This window comes from Fusarium oxysporum, chromosome 8, assembly GCF_000149955.1.
Source record: "Fusarium oxysporum f. sp. lycopersici 4287 chromosome 8, whole genome shotgun sequence".
In the NCBI taxonomy this organism is placed as follows: Eukaryota; Fungi; Ascomycota; class Sordariomycetes; order Hypocreales; family Nectriaceae; genus Fusarium; species Fusarium oxysporum.
Genome location: NC_030993.1, coordinates 1,852,081 through 1,869,281, shown reverse-complemented (window position 1 = coordinate 1,869,281; position 17,201 = coordinate 1,852,081). Strand labels below are relative to the sequence as shown.

General features: G+C 49.8%; 6 protein-coding genes across 12 annotated transcripts in view; 3 read left to right on the top strand and 3 right to left on the bottom strand.

Moving 5' to 3' along the window:
• The window catches only part of FOXG_03245 (uncharacterized protein), a gene marked incomplete at both ends in the record, with an annotated part of 1,318 nt that extends 231 nt beyond the window's left edge, over window positions 1–1,087 (bottom strand). The window contains 3 exons of the mRNA XM_018380860.1: window positions 3–751; window positions 815–958; window positions 1,023–1,087. Coding sequence (XP_018237236.1) covers window positions 3–751; window positions 815–958; window positions 1,023–1,087 — 958 coding nt within the window. The remainder of the gene's footprint in view (window positions 1–2; window positions 752–814; window positions 959–1,022) is intronic.
• A 920-nt stretch (window positions 1,088–2,007) lies between these two features.
• Window positions 2,008–5,783, top strand: FOXG_18514 (uncharacterized protein; the record flags this gene model as incomplete). 4 transcript variants are annotated; one of them, XM_018398625.1, is made up of 3 exons in its annotated part: window positions 2,025–3,931; window positions 3,990–4,645; window positions 4,726–5,069. In XM_018398625.1, the coding sequence occupies exons 2-3, from the start codon at window positions 4,340–4,342 to the stop codon at window positions 4,816–4,818; spliced, it is 399 nt and encodes a 132-aa protein (XP_018237233.1). In that variant the 5' UTR covers window positions 2,025–3,931; window positions 3,990–4,339. The 4 variants fall into 4 exon arrangements, with proteins under 4 accessions (XP_018237234.1, XP_018237233.1, XP_018237232.1 ...); XM_018398626.1 differs by having other exon boundaries at window positions 2,008–3,931; window positions 3,990–5,783; XM_018398624.1 differs by having other exon boundaries at window positions 2,025–4,645.
• FOXG_03244 (uncharacterized protein) lies at window positions 4,628–9,194 on the bottom strand. 4 transcript variants are annotated; one of them, XM_018380856.1, is made up of 9 exons: window positions 8,831–9,194; window positions 8,593–8,729; window positions 7,968–8,533; window positions 7,742–7,909; window positions 7,298–7,683; window positions 6,959–7,244; window positions 6,649–6,831; window positions 6,496–6,571; window positions 4,628–6,376 (listed from the first exon to the last, which is right to left on the bottom strand). In XM_018380856.1, exons 1-9 carry the CDS (start codon window positions 8,833–8,835, stop codon window positions 6,294–6,296), a joined length of 1,890 nt encoding a protein of 629 aa, XP_018237228.1. In that variant the 5' UTR covers window positions 8,836–9,194; the 3' UTR covers window positions 4,628–6,293. The 4 variants fall into 4 exon arrangements, with proteins under 4 accessions (XP_018237228.1, XP_018237229.1, XP_018237230.1 ...); XM_018380857.1 differs by having other exon boundaries at window positions 8,593–9,194; XM_018380858.1 differs by having other exon boundaries at window positions 6,496–6,831.
• Window positions 9,195–10,038: 844 nt separating this feature from the next.
• FOXG_03243 (mitochondrial Rho GTPase 1) lies at window positions 10,039–12,561 on the top strand (the record flags this gene model as incomplete). The annotated part of the gene is made up of 2 exons (XM_018380855.1): window positions 10,039–10,576; window positions 10,688–12,561. The coding sequence occupies exons 1-2, from the start codon at window positions 10,567–10,569 to the stop codon at window positions 12,559–12,561; spliced, it is 1,884 nt and encodes a 627-aa protein (XP_018237227.1). The 5' UTR covers window positions 10,039–10,566.
• Window positions 12,562–12,867: 306 nt separating this feature from the next.
• On the bottom strand, window positions 12,868–14,310 carry FOXG_03242 (mRNA cap guanine-N7 methyltransferase; the record flags this gene model as incomplete). Its single annotated transcript, XM_018380854.1, has 2 exons — window positions 12,868–13,700; window positions 13,833–14,310. The coding sequence occupies 2 exons, from the start codon at window positions 14,308–14,310 to the stop codon at window positions 12,868–12,870; spliced, it is 1,311 nt and encodes a 436-aa protein (XP_018237226.1).
• A 1,376-nt stretch (window positions 14,311–15,686) lies between these two features.
• FOXG_03241 (26S proteasome regulatory subunit N7) lies at window positions 15,687–17,188 on the top strand (the record flags this gene model as incomplete). Its single annotated transcript, XM_018380853.1, has 3 exons — window positions 15,687–16,342; window positions 16,413–17,104; window positions 17,161–17,188. Exons 1-3 carry the CDS (start codon window positions 15,884–15,886, stop codon window positions 17,186–17,188), a joined length of 1,179 nt encoding a protein of 392 aa, XP_018237225.1. The 5' UTR covers window positions 15,687–15,883.
• Between the last annotated feature and the right edge of the window lie 13 nt (window positions 17,189–17,201).

Genomic DNA, 17,201 nt, shown 5'->3' with positions numbered 1-17,201 from the left:
ACCATCAGGATTGCAAAGAGCAACGGTCAGCTTAATTTTGTGACGGACCTTGATGCCGTGGTGGTTCAGATCTTGAACGCACTGGCGAAGTCTCTTGGGCAAGTTCAGCTTTTTGGTGACCGCCCAGCCTTCTTGACCAGTATCCTCAATCATATCTTGCCAGTGCTCTTCTCTCGAAACCTCAAACTTCCACATCGAGACCTCACGCTCTGTTCGGTGCTCCTTAGTGCCGTAACCTGAGCCAGATCCTTGGACATAGCACTCGCGAACTTCCATCAACCGTGCCGTGATATCGCCCAGCTCGAGTCCTTTGAGTAGGGGTGTGAATCGCATCTCCATTGTGACCAAGCCGCCAAACACCACGGCCTTTTGGGGGATGATGATTGAGTAGTCAACCTTGTTGGGCCAGATGTTCTCAACACTCATGGCATGGAGGAATTCCAAGGCGCCTGGCTCTAATGTTCGGATGATTCGAAGGTGCTTGTTGGCGTGCAGATCGTATGCAAGTTTTCCGCGTCCGACGGTTGCCCTGAGTCTGTATGTGATGGATGCTTCGGGAATGCCCTCAACACTCTCAGCCATGTTGCCGGGAAGCATGTATTCGAACGGCCATTCGTAGTTCCCGGCGGGGAGCGTCATACTCTTGCCGTGCGTGCCGACAAAAGGCGCCCATCGGTGCTCGAGTATCGTTTGCGTCTTGTCGACCTTTTGGCCCGAAACACCGGGAGCGCTTCCTCTGGGATCAGCCCAGCTGTATAGAGTCAGTTTCTATTCTCTAGAGAAACTGGTCTTCAAGTCGAGTCATAGAACTTACGTATGGCGCAGAGTTCCTACAAGTCGCAGTCTAACATCTTCGATTTTCAGGGATGTTTGTAGACATAAGACTAATGTGCCTTTGAGAACTTGACCAGATGATTCGTGGTCACTTCCACGGAAAACAATAAAATCGCTGTCTAGGCTGAACAATAGGCGCAGTTAGTAAGTGGTCTCAGTCAAGTCATGGCTGAGGAGGATCATCATACCGAATATCGAAAAGACTATATGAGTTACGCCCCGTCACTGAAGCGAAGGGCTTAAAGGACGGCATGATAACGTATTGTGTCGTATAAGTTGTTGTGATTTGCTGCAAAGCAGCATGGGAGGGGGGCAAAATGGGAATTGGCTGGTGATATGCCAAGAAGGGGAACTAGAAGGAAAAGAAGAATAAATTGGAGGAGACGGAACGCTTTTATTTAGGATCACGGCTAAGTTAAGTCGAGCGAATGCGCAAGGTGACGAGCTACAACAGCGCAAGCCACGCACGAGTCGGCGGGATGTGTGGATACGGTACAGCCTCTAGAAAAGTTGAGTGGGGCTGTGAGATCAGAAAAGGTCCAAACCCACGAGGGTCAGGTTAAAACAAGGGTTGAGTATGGAAGTTCCATGCAATGGGAGGCGACAAGACGATAGCGCGAAGCAGAGCAGATCAAGCGGCGCGGCGTTTGGTGGAGTCAGGATTGCGATTTGATGTGATATGTAAAAGTTGAAAAAGAGGGTCTTGTTCTGATAAGACGCCCACCGTGTCGGTCTCACTAAAGATTTCTCATTCAGATGAACCTGGTATGGGAAAAGATATGGATATGATGAAGAGGCGGCGGGCAACAAGGAGACGGAACAAGTTAGATGGGACAGCAGTAATTGGGGGCGACAATGATCCTTCTTTTACAGTCATAGGGTGTGGAGCTTCAATTGCGTGTAAATCCTGAAAAAGATCATGGAAAAATGAAAAGGAGTTGGAGAGAATAGAAAAGATTAGCATGACATTCGATGCATGCATCTGGCTTTGATCATGACCAGCCGGATATCCTCTCCCAGAGACAGAAACAGACTGGACCCAGGCAGATCAAGTAATCAATACGTTCAGTGATACCACCCCTGCCATGCCGTCGTTTAGGGCATGGCCCAAGCCTCTTTGAGGTAGTGATAACTGATAACAAGGCCTATTCTGCCCTGCCGACAGCTTCAGCACAGTTACCGTACGCAAAGCCGACATGGCGCGGTTGACGCAGGAAAGGTGCTGTGCTGTAACGGTATTTACGGTACAAGACAGGTCTGCCCTGCTGATCTGGCTGCAAGTGTCATGTATCATCTCTTCGTACATCGTACGTGCCGGAAGGTTGCGAAGGTAAACGGGCGTCGGATGTTGGCGGGCCGGAGGAAACGGGAAATGACAAAACGTTAACAAGCCGCCAAATGCCTTGGACATCAAATTTGAGATAGGTAATGTATCGCGGTCTTTTATCGCCGATAAGAGGGTCCCGAAAGACCAGGCTGCTTGTTGTAAATTGTCTCGGCCTCGTTTGTCTTACTAGCGAGAACCACCGTGGTTAGGCCAGAGCACGCAAGACACTCAACGACGATGCTGAACAAGGCCAAGACGTTTGAGGCCCTGTAACGGACAAGGGATAGTGGGGCGGAGACGCCGCCTAACAGCTTGAAGCTGGTTTGTTGCATGAGTCGGGACGATTCGTGCTATCGAAGCCTGATGGAAGCTTATTGCCCTGCAGTTTCAACGCTGTGCCGAGCGTCTGTGCTGCGTGGCGTCGTAACGCCGAGAATTGATGACGGTGGTAGATAGATAAATATCCGCAAGTACCTGAGCATCTCCATTAAAAGGTGACGATGATTGGAATTGCTTCATTTCAGAAGAACATCAATTGGTATGTCCCTAAGAAAACTTTGTGGTGGTCAGGGTAAGCTTGTGCGACTGCCAAATGGTGTCATCGTTGAGCACCTTCTATGCATGCCTTGGGCTTCTCCAATTGAGGATACGAACCGGAAGGCACAGCCAATTCAGCTTACGACAAAACCATAACAGTTGCTTCACCTCAACTACTATCCGTACATAACAGGTGTCGTTATCCCTGAGAACAAGTAAGTCTATACTATCTCTTTCCGACATCACCAGTCAATGGATGTCACGATGCCTCGAGTCAGACATTAAAGCCGGTCTATTATCGTGGAAGGGGCTCAAATGTACTGTACGTACCTCATCGAAGAACCTCGAGGTGAGACCGACAGCCTTTACGACCCCCACGCCGAAACCCCCAATACTATTCGATACCAAACCCGGATTTGCAGGACTAACTACTCCTTGGTTCATCCTTCGAGCTGTTCGACCTTGATTCAAGGACAAGAATAAATTCTGCAAACGGCGGGGTCAAAGACGTGGGAGTCATGTCAGGAAGGCATCGAGTTTGGCAGTGACTTGGGATCTCGAAACTCTCTTGTCTATTCTTGCGGCTCCGCTAATCTCTAGGCCTTTTCTCAGGTCAGGGTAAGTACAAACCTGCCAGGCATGTTCCTGTGGCGCTCGGTCATAGCACGGAATGTTTTCTGTCGTGGTTGAATATTCGCTATCGGTTCGTTGCTTATCACGAAACGAGGCTCTCAGCCAACCATATTTGTCACATTATCCCATTGTGGGAACTGACGCCTTTGTCGCCATACAAGTTGTTTGATGAAACTTACTTAGTATTCTGATGATCTTTTGCGCGCACGGCAGTAATTGCTACTTATCATATGATTCTCAGCCATAGCACAATGATTGGCACATGCACTGGACAAATACGGAACATGCAGCTCTAGAATTGGGGGCACGGCACGAGACCACTCCTACGACACCCTTATGCCTCCAGTAATTCATGATACCCAACCAAGATGGACTGAGCATCTGAAAGCTCGAAATAGTCAGGTCTGGATTGGGAGGCCCCAGACTTTGAACGGAACGGCCCCTGTCCCGGAATCTCTTTGAGGTTAATTCCTACCCAGCACTATTGGGGTAAACATGTCGAATATATGCGGTGATTCGATCTAGATCACAATAATCACGCCAGGGAAGGCAGAATCCAGGCTCACCTTTAGCCGGACAAACGAGAACAGTCTGAACTATGTATGCATATGGTGAGGATCCATCCTCATGACAGTCCTTGTTGATTATCGGTTACTAGTGACCGGGAACAAATACGAACTCGCTTTTTACACGTGCGGTTACAGATACCGTTAACTGTGTCTTTCAGTCAAGCAGCTTAACCTGGCTGTCTGGCTGCATCGTGCACTACACTTTGACAGCATCCATGTCGCGCCTAATGAGCTAGCCTTCAGCTTGGCTCGTCTCCATTGAACAAGCGCCCGTCGACGGCCCCTATACCCGTTGATAAAGCACCGAGACGACGGGTCACCGACAAGAAGATCTAGCTCATTAGGACCACTCAAGAGTTCGGTTGTGTCTCTTTGGGTTAATCAGTTTGTCTGTGGCGGTGCCACATCAGTTCAGCCTCAGGTACTCAAACTTTATCTCATGAAGGGAATCGTTTCCAGATTTCGGCGTCGATATGCACGTTCCGGGGATACAACGGCTCTGCGTCGGCATGCCATCGAGAAAGCCGCCTCAAGTAATTACACCTCGGCAGCTCAGGTTACCTCTTGTGTCCTGGTATATCACATAGAGTTCCAAGGCTCCGACAACGCATTTTCGCTAAAGCCTACCGGAAACATTCGATGGGGCCTTTTGTTGAGGTTTTTATTCTCGAAAATGGGGCCTTCGATTCGGGAGCTCCAAGTACCGTACCGGACCCGTTGTATGGATAGCAATCAGCCTTGTAAAGTATGTAGGCAAGTTCTGTGATCACCGCGCCAGGCGTAAAAGTTTTCCAGCTCAGCTCTTGGTTGGTTGATTTGTTGCAGACAGGGTCCGGAAATTCAAGACCGATAGACGCCAAACACACATCAGACACGGCACAGATGTACAATTATTTCCCGAGCCAATCAACCTACTAACCTAAGTACCCAAGTAATGATTTCTCACTGTTCAACGAGTCACCGCAAGTTCAAAAAATCAATCAGGTAGCCAAAGTAACATTCAGCAAATCTCATCATGACTTCTCATGAGAAGCTCATGACAGCGCAAGAAGTTCATGATACATGTTCCGGCAATAACTGAAGCCTCTTGGAGTACTGTGACTTCCTGATCCTTACGATATACAGATATCATCGACTGATATCTACACCTCTCTGCTCTGTTGATGGTGTCCAATGTTTACCACACGCCATCAGGCGAGCCAGCCACCGCATGATGGTCTGTCCTGGCTGGCCCTTGTCCATCAGGTTTGGTTCGGCAACGGCCGTGTTAGTGGGCTGAGTAGCTCCCCTCCCTTTTCCTGATTTGCAAGGATGATTTTCCATGCCTGTCCCTAGTCCAGCCAGCCACGTCGAGACGCGATAACCAGCTATTGCTAGTGAGCGATTCAACCCTCTGCGTTTGAGGTTCAAGTTACGCTTTCACAAGACCTGGTCCTTGCTTTGATGCACAGGCGCCGTCGACTCGGTAGATGAGCAACGGGCGTGCAATAAGCTCGCATTAGTGTGCGTGCACAATGTGTACAAATAATCGATTTGTAGCTCAGGTTGGAAATTGTTGAAGATCGTCGACTGAGATCAAGAAATCAAGATCTAATAACATGAGATGGCAGTATTTCGCATTGTCATGGTTGCGCAACTGCATGCGCGTCTCTCAACGTCGTCTCGTATAGAGCAGACACTCGGTTGCTTCAGCACAATGCAATCTCTCGTCATTCTCGCAAATCTGACAACTCTCACAACACGAGAGAGGGATATCTCAGCCTCCTGCTTATCTAGAAACGTGCAGCAATTGGATGTATGTAATCGTTACGTGCGCTAGTCTAGTCTCTGGAGATCCACTGGTATCTCTCGGAGGGATAAAAAAATCGAACATCTAAAATCAGGGTCCTGCAGCCATTGTGGACCTCAAACACGGCAACTCGTTGTATCACCGAAGAGCCTCCATCACCATGTGGGCTTGACGGAGACGTCTGATTGATAGGACCGACTCATTACTCCTGCAAGACAGCCCAAAACGGTTTCCCAACAGCTATATGACTCTTTGACTACCTATCCCGGCCGGTGCCCAAGCAAGTTCCTTAGCTGCCAAGGGCACATAATAATTTGTTGACCTTGGATCCTGGGCTAAAAACCTGCAGTCAAAAAACAAGATCCGAGGTGGATTTCCGGTCTCAGTATCCGTATACCTACATCAGATTCAAACTATCAAACCCTGGAATCAACCAATGACTCAAATGACAACAACCACTCCCCCTTGCGTATAGCAGTTATTGGATCTTATACAGGCGTATCACAAAACAAGGAGGACAACAAACCCATCATGAAACTCTATTCGCCAGCGCCCTTGTTACGAAGCCCATCAAGGCTTTTATCGCTTAGCATGGATCCGTTCATCATGATGTTGCTCCCGGGGCTTCTGCTCCCTTGGTCTGTGCCGTAAGCTCCGATCCAGGTCGCAGCCACGTTCTCATGTGTCCTATTTTCGGAGATTCACATGTCAGCTTGTCACTTGTGTATGCCAGGAACAAGCGATCGTTGATCCAATAGTCCAATCGGACCGGAAGATCGACTCGAGCTTGGCTTGGTGTTGCTTACCTGACTTGCAGCTCGTCATGATAGCGTCCTCTGTGAAATCCAGCCAACACACTGGGTGGGTATCAATTGATTTGTTCTGTTTGTCTCACCGTTAGTTTTACGACACCTTGCAACCTGAAGCTATCACATATCAGCCCTCGCATTGAAACTTACAAGTACAGGAGGGAGCATAGGAATTCTGGCCCGCGGCTCCACAGGGTGTGCGATAGCCATTTCCTCGTCTTCGGTATCTAGGTTCGAGTTTGATCGCAACCTTGAGTTGGACGTGGTGGCCGTCTCAGCCCGCTGCAACGCCGTGTAGCGCGATGAGACAGATCCACGGTGTCGTACAGATTGCTATAGTAGTCAGATACTGTTAGCTATCGAATCGTGTAAATGACGTGGCGTGGAATAAAGATGTCACAGTGCAATGTCGTGTAGCATCACATCTCCCGCCATTATCGATGTTGGTGTTAGCACATACCGCTTTGGGTCGGTGAAGCATGCCGACACTGAAGTCCCACAGACAAAGACGCCCGTCTTCTCCCACGCTACCGAAACGATAGTTTCGCTCATCACATCTCCAAGGGTCAAAGGCAACGGCTGATACCCAAGACTGGTGTCCCTGGCATCTAGCTACCAGAGCCGAGTCCGACAGTGACCATATTGATATCAAGTCGTCTTGTCCACCAGTCAATACGTATTGGCCATCTGGGGACCAACAAACGCATGTTAGTCCTCCATAATAGGAATAAAACACGTCGAGTAGCCTTGCAGCCCAGTCAGATAAGCTTCTCAACGAGATATGGTGCCAGGAACTCACTCTTCCTTCAAATAGTCAATAATTCTTAGCGTGCCGTCCTCGGACACAACAGCCAAGTGTCGGTTATCAGGCGAGAAGGAGAAGGCGTTGATTCGATGGTTGGATAACTTCCAGGCGGCAACTGGGTTGACCTTTTGATTTTTGGAATGCACTGACTTGTTGATTCGAATAGAATTGTGATGAGCTCCGCCATTGCTGGCATCTAACGACTCACCACTCGTCCCATTCGCATTTCCATTAACTGCTTCCTCTTCGGGGTTGAACTGAGCGTCCTCTTTTTCCTTGTCATATACGACCAGCGACCCATCCATATGGGCAGCTAGAAATAGGTTTTCTGATCCTGGAATCCATCGAATTGCCGCAACTGGTGTTCCGTTAATTGCGCCCTAAGATACGCTGTCAGCGGATTGCTTGTCGAATACTAGATCCTGAGCACTATCCTACATTTTTGTTCAGTCGTGTATATCGTTGCGAGATCGGCTCCCACCAGATGACCTCTCCAGTTGAGAAGCCCATTATAACATCCAGATGCGAGACACTCTTGGTATGAACATTAACATCGTGACATAGACAATGCGCTTTCGTGAAAAGAATCTTGGTCAAATAGTCTTGCTACTCATGATGTCAGTCAAGATGTCCGAGGATGGCCTCGTTTCGCAGCGGCACGAACCTTTGATGATGATGACATGTCAAGCCACTGAAAGGCGCGGTTGATATTTGCAAAAGCAAAGAGGCCATCATTAGATCGCTCCGTAAGTTTCTTAGACAGGCTTTCGTTAACAATAACGCGAGAGATGAATGAAGAGTTGCTCTTTGTCATGTTGTTCTTGGGCTTTCTCTTCTTGTTCACATCCTTGGTCGGCACCTGGGTAAGCAAAGCATTGCCTTCGCCAAAAGCAGGTGCAGAGCCAATGGTAATGGAGGTAGCCTGAGCATCACTTGTCGAACCGGTACGGCCCTCCTCACTCGTCTTGCCACCTTCGGCAGAGTAGCGGCCCTCGTTGGGATGCTCCTGAATACTAGATGGCGCGCCACTCAGGGCGAGGGTCGTCGAAGAGAGTCCTCTATACAGAAAGTTTGGAGCCGGACGACTCTCAAGCGCGATGAGAGAGACTGAGGTACCGGCGCTGGCAGGCTGCGGGAGAGTCGATAGCGGGTTCGGGTTCGGGACGGTGGCTTCGGAAGGATGGGGCGGAGGTGTCGCAAGATGTAAGTCTTCTTTAAGTGTATACGTTCCTAATTGGTTTCACTACATAAGTCAAGATACCACGAGAGCATAGAGCGTGATTGTCTACCTTCTCCAACCAGGAATTGCCATTCGGGACCCGTCGGATTCGATAATGTATTGTTGGTCTCTATCATGGGAACAGGGTGTATACCACCGGCGCCATAAGGCCCCATGGTGGGATATCGTGGCGGGGGAGGTAGCACACTGGAATTCCATGGTGTCAGTTTGTGTCGGGCGTAGAGCAGCCGATGCGCAAACGCTGGCGCATGAGGAAATTGTGCGCAATAGGGGGAGAGTGGACGTACAACATGATGGCGGTTTAAAGAATTCTTGTATATTTCCAATGAGCTCTACAATTGACAGATCGAATGAAGGTATCGCGATATTTAGTCGCTATTAGATGGAGGTGGAGGCGGAGGCGGAGGAGGGCTGAATGGCGAGAGGCACAGCAGTCGACGTTCAGAATTGGAAGGTGCTATACGTCACTGGAGAGCGAGTGATGGCCCTGAAACAGCAAGACTCGGTGAGTTCTATAACTAGCGATAGATGGACTCGTCGGTACCGCAGTAAGTTGAAGAGGTTGACTTGTGAGGCTGGGAGAATATAGCCGAGGACTGGTTGAGATGAGAGGATTGGGTTTGGATCAACGGACTCGAAAGCCGCAGGCGCAACTGCAGACGATAGTGTGGGGTAAACTGGGGAAAACGCTATCCATTGCAACGGCCAGGGTTCCAGATAATGGAGGGCTAAATGTAAGATAGGTACCTACCATTGGATGTGACTTAAATATTTGGACATTTAGCCATTATACAGGCTGGCGGAATACACACTTCTTCTGTCACTAGTATTTCACTATGCGCGCTTTTCGATGAATCAACTTGAATGTCCCGAGTTTCCGGATTGGTGCCAGGGGTTCTGCATAGCGCAACGGTTCCCGTTCAGCGTCAAAGTACAGTAACATCTTTGATACTGTCGGTTGGCCTTTAGAGGCCCCATACAAACTGTGTTGATGTTTCCAAGCCTTTACTAGCACCAGTATAAACGTATTCAGATCTGTTGGGAATTGTCATGGCACGAGAAGCATTAATCGCGTCACTCTATTATCCAGCGAATCCTTCGATCGGCTGAACATCAATTTGGATGTTCTGAACGAGACATATCACAGACGGGTCAGTGAGAGATATCCAGTCGATTGCATCTTTGTCTAGTTTACCACCAGTGTTAGACTCACCCTATCACATTAAAAGAAGGGTTTTGCTCATTTCTTACTCAAATGGTTCATCTTAGCTAGATGTTCGACCAATATTACTCTACTCGAACCGAGCACCTACCTAGTAGGTCGGGCGTCAAGTGATGGATGAGTTGTACAGGAACCGAGAATAGGCGCCAACTTCCAGGCGGTATCAGCCTACCATCATCTCCCAGGACCTGGCCTGTGGGGTCATTCATTCCCTGAAAGCTCAGGCTCGTACGGTGGCGGCGGTTCATGACAACACACTCACTGAAAGCGGGACGCATCTTTAATTGATCGTCCCTCAAACCACCCAATCCTTGCTCGTCGCGTCACTTCTTTGTCTGCCATCAAACTCCAATTTTAGGTCTGGCACTTGGTTTGAATTAGCTGCATATTGACTGCTGTACCTATCTTATTCCCTTCTCTGCATTGATCTGCTGTGCTTTGCTCTGCACCGCTCTTTCTGTCTTGTCTTGTCTTGTCTTGTCTTGTCTCGTCCTGTTTCTCATATAAAACTGAGACATGGCCTTCTCTGCAGATCTTCTCTGCAAGACTCTTTCTTTCGTGGCACTATCCAACTTTGATTGTCCCTTGAGCATCTCCAAATAATCGCCATATCCTCCAATTTGACCAATTCAACTGCTGTCACCTCCGCTGTTGCCGCCGCTACCATTGATTCATTCCCCACGATCGACCGACCGAACCCACGATATCAGCAGACCACCGTTCCGTTCCCTCTTGGCCCTCTTGGGCATGGAACCTTAATGACGACATACTTTCACCAAAGACTCCGATAATACCTCCATCATGGCCGCCGGTACGAACAACCTCCAACTAACTTAGCTCCAACTCCACTGCGAGCTCTTCAATCCAACAACTGTCTATAGCCATCACTACCTTGCTCAAATGACTAACCTTCCTTGCGCAGTGCGCATCTGCGTCTGCGGTGATGAAAGCACCGGCAAATCGAGCCTCATCGCTTCTCTCGTCAAAGATCAATTTGTCAACAACAAAATCCAGCCCGTCCTTCCTCAAATCACTATTCCTCCTAGTATTGGTACTCCCGAGAATGTCTCAACAACGATCGTCGATACCTCAGCTCGCCCGCAAGACCGAACTACATTGCGCAAAGAGATCCGAAAGTGCAATGTCATCCTCCTCGTCTATGCCGATCATTACAGCTACGAAAGAGTAGCACTGTTCTGGATGCCATATTTCCGATCCCTCGGTGTCAACGTCCCCGTCGTATTATGTGCCAACAAATCCGATCTGGCTGGTCAGGGTACCACACCTCAGGTAGTCGAGGAGGAATTGTTACCTGTGATGGCCGAATTCCGCGAAATCGATTCTTGCATCCGCACCAGCGCCCGAGACCATCGAAACGTAAACGAAGTCTTTTTCCTTTGTCAAAAGGCTGTAACTCATCCGATTGCCCCTCTATTTGACTACAAGGAGGGGCATCTCAAGCCTCTGTGCGTTGATGCGCTGAGGCGCATATTCTATCTTTGCGACAAAGATCAGGACGGATATCTCAATGAACAAGAAATGAGAGACTTCCAAGCACGCTGCTTCGATAAACCTCTAACAGCGGACGATCTAGACAATATCAAACTCAGTATCTCGAAATCGTTGCCCACGTCCGATCTAGAAAAAGGCATTGACCTGCCAGGATTCCTGCAATTAAATAAGCTTTATGCTGAGAAGGGTCGCCATGAGACTATCTGGATTATCCTTCGAAAATATCACTACACTGATAGTCTCAGTCTCGAGGACAAGTTTATTCGACCCAAGTTCGATGTTCCAGAGTACTCGTCGGCCGAGTTGAGTCCTGCTGGTTATAGATTCTTTGTGGATTTGTTCTTGCTATTTGACAAGGACAATGATGGTGGTCTCAATGATCAAGAGCTCGAGGCTCTGTTTGCCCCAGCTCCAGGGCTTCCCAGTTCCTGGACCGACTCGTCGTTCCCCTCCTCGACTGTAAGGAATGAAGCTGGGCATGTCACTTTACAGGGCTGGCTGGCTCAATGGAGTATGACAACATTTATCGAACCCAAGACAACTATTGAATATCTTGCATATCTTGGGTTTGAGCCTCCGAATCCCAAGGAACCCATCACCGCGGCACTCAAGATAACCAAGCCTCGTAAGAGAAGAAGACGTCCTGGTCGGGTTGAGCGTAACGTGGTCCTCTGCTACGTTCTTGGTGCATCAGGAGCAGGCAAATCCGCTCTCCTCGACTCATTCCTCAACCGCCCGTTTGATGGTCTTTACCATCCGACCATCAAGCCACGCCGCGCTGTCAACAGTGTCGAGCTGCCTGGCGGAAAGCAAGTGTATCTCATTCTGGAAGAGCTTGGAGAGCTGGAGCCTGCAATCCTTGACAACCCGGCCAAATTAGATGCTTGCGATCTTATTTGCTACGCCTATGACTCGTCTGACCCCAACTCGTTCTCGCATATCGTTGATCTGCGGAACAAATACACGCACCTTGATGAGCTCCCCTCAATTTATACCGCTCTCAAGGCCGATAAAGACAAGACCAACCAACGCTGCGAGCTTCAGCCAGATCAATATACTGCCTCACTCAACATGAGCCTGCCGTTACATGTGAGTGTCACCTGGGGTAGCATCAGTGAGCTTTTTGTAGCTTTTGCAGATGCCGCTACAAATCCTAGTACGGCTTTCCCCAGGAGCAATGAGGAGGGGCCTGATCGGACCAGTTTGTACATTGCGTTGGGCGCCACGGCCTGCGCAGGCGTTGCTGCTCTGACGATATGGCGGCGGGCAACGAATGCTCTTTAATGAGTGTCACAGTTGAGTAGATGTTCACCGGGCCTTGGCAAGTTTGAAAGAGGAGTTCGTTACTTGGGAAGAGGACAGGCATTGCATAGGAAGGAGTTGAAACTCACCATTCAGAAAGAAACATGATACCCAGCTCCATCGAAAACACATTTATCACATAGATATATAATCAACAAACATCGTCTTTCCTTATTTTGATCGACTTGCCCTAGGGATAGTGGCGTCGTTTCTCTTATATATGAGCCAAACTCCTCAACACCAAGCCCATGATACCACCCTCAATGTGTTATACCGGTACAGAAATTATTAGACCTTGTAGAAGCAGAAACCGACGTAGAAACTAGCAGCTTCCATCTCCTCATCAGATACCAGAAGAGGGCCTCCACCACGCTCCCGTACGCCCATGCGCTCGCTCAGGGGACCAAGCTCGCGGTCATCCTTCTCTGCCTCCCAGATTTCAGGAAAGGTGCGGTGAAACTGCAACTCAAGGTTGTAGTCCTCAGCAAGAGCACGGAAGGCCTCCCAAGGTACCACATACTCAGGTACCTCCTCTACGGCTTCGTCTAGAAAGAAGTTATATTTCCAGCCGAAGGCAGGTCGAAAGACGCCATCGTCAGGTGTTTTTCCCGGGAAGCGCACACGGTAAATCGAGTTACCCCATTCAGCAGTCGGTTCCTCCTCGCCCTCTTCCAGCTCGCCATCCTCTGGCTCTGTTTGTTGCGGTGTTGTCGAGCCATCGCCGTTCTTTTCTTCGCTTTGCTTTGCTGCACGCTTGACAGCAGCCTCCTCGTTGAATTTGCGGACTCGCTCGCCCAGAACATCAGAATTAGGGATGCAGCCGATGAAACGTCCTCCTTTCTTGAGTGCTCCAGCGACGTTGCGGAGCATATTGCGCGCGTTCTTCTCCGACTCGAAAGCATAGTGCATAGAGAACATCATGCTGACAACGTCGAAACCTCGGCGATTCATGGGCGAAGGGTCGAAGCCGACTTGTTGGATGATGTCGAGGTTCTCAATGGACTCGCCGAAACAATCTTTAACGTGGAAACGAGCGTCGAATAAGCGCGGTGGCGGTCGTCGATGTCCGCCTCGTCCGCCTCGCCCGCCACGGCTACCCAGTGTACGGTAGCGGTCGCGAGCTTGCTCAATACTCACGTCAGCGGGATCGAGTCCAACATAAAGCTGAATTGGCTGGGGAGCCTGCTGCCATTTGTTGAGATCGCCGCCCTTTCCACATCCCATATCCAGTACAAGTCAGGGTCTTTGGCCACCGGAGCGGTCCAGCCTCCGGCCGAACCAAGGGGTGTGGTCTTCATCAGGTGAATAACGCTGAATGATGCAGCTCTTGATCCAATTGTTGATAACCCGGAAGTTCCTTTGATCTTGCTGTCTCTTGTTCTCCAGTCGCGGACCACGCTCTGGTACGTTGTTGTAGTGGTGTCGCACAAGGTCACTATTGTTTCGGATCCTCTCCTGTTCAGCTTCGGCGGCTTCCTCAGCAGCAGCTTCGCGTTCTCGCTCGAGTTGGCGCTGTCGAATGGCTTCACGCTCAGCCTCTGAGATACGCGCACGCGCACCGGGGCGCTTCAGCTTTCGAGGTTGTTCTGATGGCGAGAGGGCGCGCCGCTTTGCTGGCTGAAGTGACTTGGCGTTGTATGGTTGGGGTAGATCATCTTGAGGTTCGTCGTTGGCAGGGCGTTTGCGGTGGTTTCGCTCATCGCCGTCGTCGCGATCAGAGTCTCTGCCCATTTCTGACAGCTTCAATCGTGCTTTTCGTGATATATGTGTCGATTGATATTGCAATGGTAGATGCGAAGTTGGATGTTGAAGTTATTGGATTGAAAGGGAAATGGATATGATGCAAGTTCTGTATCTAATCTCAGTGTTGCAGTGGTGTAAGGGTGCTTGGACCATGCGGTCCAGTTGTAACAGCCTACCCTGCACCTCTTGGTTTTCTGCCGTTGCAACTCAATGAAAACTCTCTCCTGTAAAAATTCTTTCTTGGCACGCACTGTTAGTGCGGTGCTAGGAGCGGGATTTTCTGCAGGCCACGCGACCACACAAAAACTGCGGGGACGCTATCGGCTCCCTAACAGCAGTTTTCAGAGAAGGAATTTTGGAGAGTTCGCCTTCTCTGACAACACCTTTGTCGGATCTAATGGCGGCACCTCAGAACCAGAACGCCTTAGATATCGGAGGGCGATGCCCCGGGCATTCGTAGCGACATCCTTCCGATCAACGACGCCGATTGCGATGGGTTTTTCTCCTTTAAAGGCAAGCCGCACCGTCGGCCTCTGATCCCTTCCCGAGGTTTTTCCCTGCCGCCGCGACAGTCGACTACGAGCTACAACTTGGTTACTGGAGATTGTGGACTGCGTCAGCAGATGTAGTGATGCGCGAGAGAATTCTGGTCGGTGGAAAAAGTTCGACAATAGATTGCCCTCGAACCCGCTGACGGGTGACGGGCTTGAGAAATACAGCACCTTTTGTGCCATTGGTATGCTGGATGGTGAAGGAAGCGGGGTATCCTGTACCTAGCTAGCTCAGCACGTCTTTTGCTCCAGTAGGAGATTTGGCTTCGTTACAGCCACCCAGACGAAAAATACACATACATACATACATACATACATACATGCAACTCAATGAAATGATAACTTATTAAGTACTCTGTATCTACAGAGAATGCTATTGCCTTTTTACATTTAGATCAATCTAATGTCATGTTAGTCAGGCTAGGCTAAGTCAATAGGAATAGGGAGAGTATCTCGCCTAGGGAACTAGACAAGTTGGCAGTGTTGTATACGTATTTGATTGCCAGACTACTACTACCTCAGCATTGCCAGATATAGTAAAGAATTGAGGAATTATTGAACACTTGACGGTACTCTGCTGTGCAATTGGCTACCAAGTATCAGGTGAGGCTGAAGCACGACCTGAGAATTATCACTGTGCAACTCATTCTTACCAATTCCTTCGCTCAATGAGGTGAGCTTGGTAAAAGTTGAGCTGAGTGCTCGAGGTACGTACCAGTCCATCAGTGCGTGTCCTGCTGGAGCCTTGCAGCACAAAGCCGCCTAGAAGACCCCCACTGTCGCCTCGCCATCCAATCCAATTGTCATTGGATTGCTGTACCTGCTCAACACCAAGCTCTACTGACCTATCTCTGAGCTTCTCTCGTCATCCATCCGCCAAACCACAACAACATCAACTACAACAGCCAACAGCGAATAACGTCATCATCCTCGAGTTCTGGATAACTACCGATTTCGCACTCTGCGCTTAAAACAATCACACACTCTCGACGACAGCGACCGCCGCCATCATGGGTTCCGACCCCCAGTACGCGAAATGGCCATTGCTGCCTCTGTCGCAGCACGTTTTCACCCTCACAAACGGTTATGCCACTAAAAATGCGCAACAAGCCGCTGTAAAGGCTCTTCAAGATGCTATCGCCCAGGACAAGATGGCTCCTTTCTATCGATATCTGGCCCATCCACTCGACGGCGTCCTCAACACTCTTGGTGAGGGCGGCTCTTCCGCTCCTGGACGACCTCTCAGCAGAAAGTCCAGTCTTGTTGGAATGATTGCTACTAAGCCTGCCGCTACCATTATCAGTCTTCCCTGGGACGAGGGCCTTTACAACCAGCTGAAGGAAGATAATGATCGGGAGCTGCAAGAGTTCCAGAAAGAGGAGGATGACGCTGTTGAGCAAGCTGGTGACACCGAAGTCATGGCTGCCCAGGGGAAGCGAGCTGAGTTCTGGGCGCGTGTAGGAGACAAGGTATGTTTGTTCTCACACAGAAATTCAGGTTCTAGCAGCAAATTGAGTTCGCCCGCTAACACTCACCAAGGACAAGGCCATTGCCGCCTACGAGAGCCTCTCCGAAAAGACGGGTATCCTCGGTACCAAGATCGACCTCGTCCTCGCCATAATACGCATGGGTCTCTTCTATGGCGACAAACCTCTTGTCAAGAAGCACGTCGAACGCGCCAAGTCCCTCGTCGAATCAGGCGGTGACTGGGACCGTCGCAACCGTCTCAAGGCCTACGAGGGTCTGCACCTACTCACACTTCGCTCCTACAACCTCGCTGCGCCTCTACTGCTCGACTCTCTCTCCACATTCACCAGTTATGAACTCTGCACCTACTCCAACCTCGTCGTGTACTCCGTTCTTGCTGGTTCAGTATCCCTCAAGCGAGTCGATTTCAAGTCCAAGGTTGTAGACGCACCTGAAATCAAGGCTATTCTGGGTGATGGTGAGGACAAGCTTCTTGCTCTCAGTGGTGCCCTCAGTGCTGGCCCTGGTGCTGATGACACTACTGGTGCGAAGGCTCCTAAGACGGCCACCGCTGCTGTCAACCTGACCACGTTGGGTACCAGCACGGAGCAACCTGAAGCTGAGATGGCCATTGACTTTAGCCCTCTAGCGCTGCTCGTTAGTAGTTTGTACAACGGAAACTATAAGACCTTCTTCAAGTCTCTTGCCGAGGTCGAGGAGCAGTTCCTAAACCAGGATCGCTATCTTCATGAGCACAAGAACTGGTTTATTCGGGAGATGCGACTTCGCGCCTATCAGCAGCTTCTTCAAAGCTACAGAGTTGTTGGCCTGGAGAGCATGGCCAATGACTTCGGAGTCACT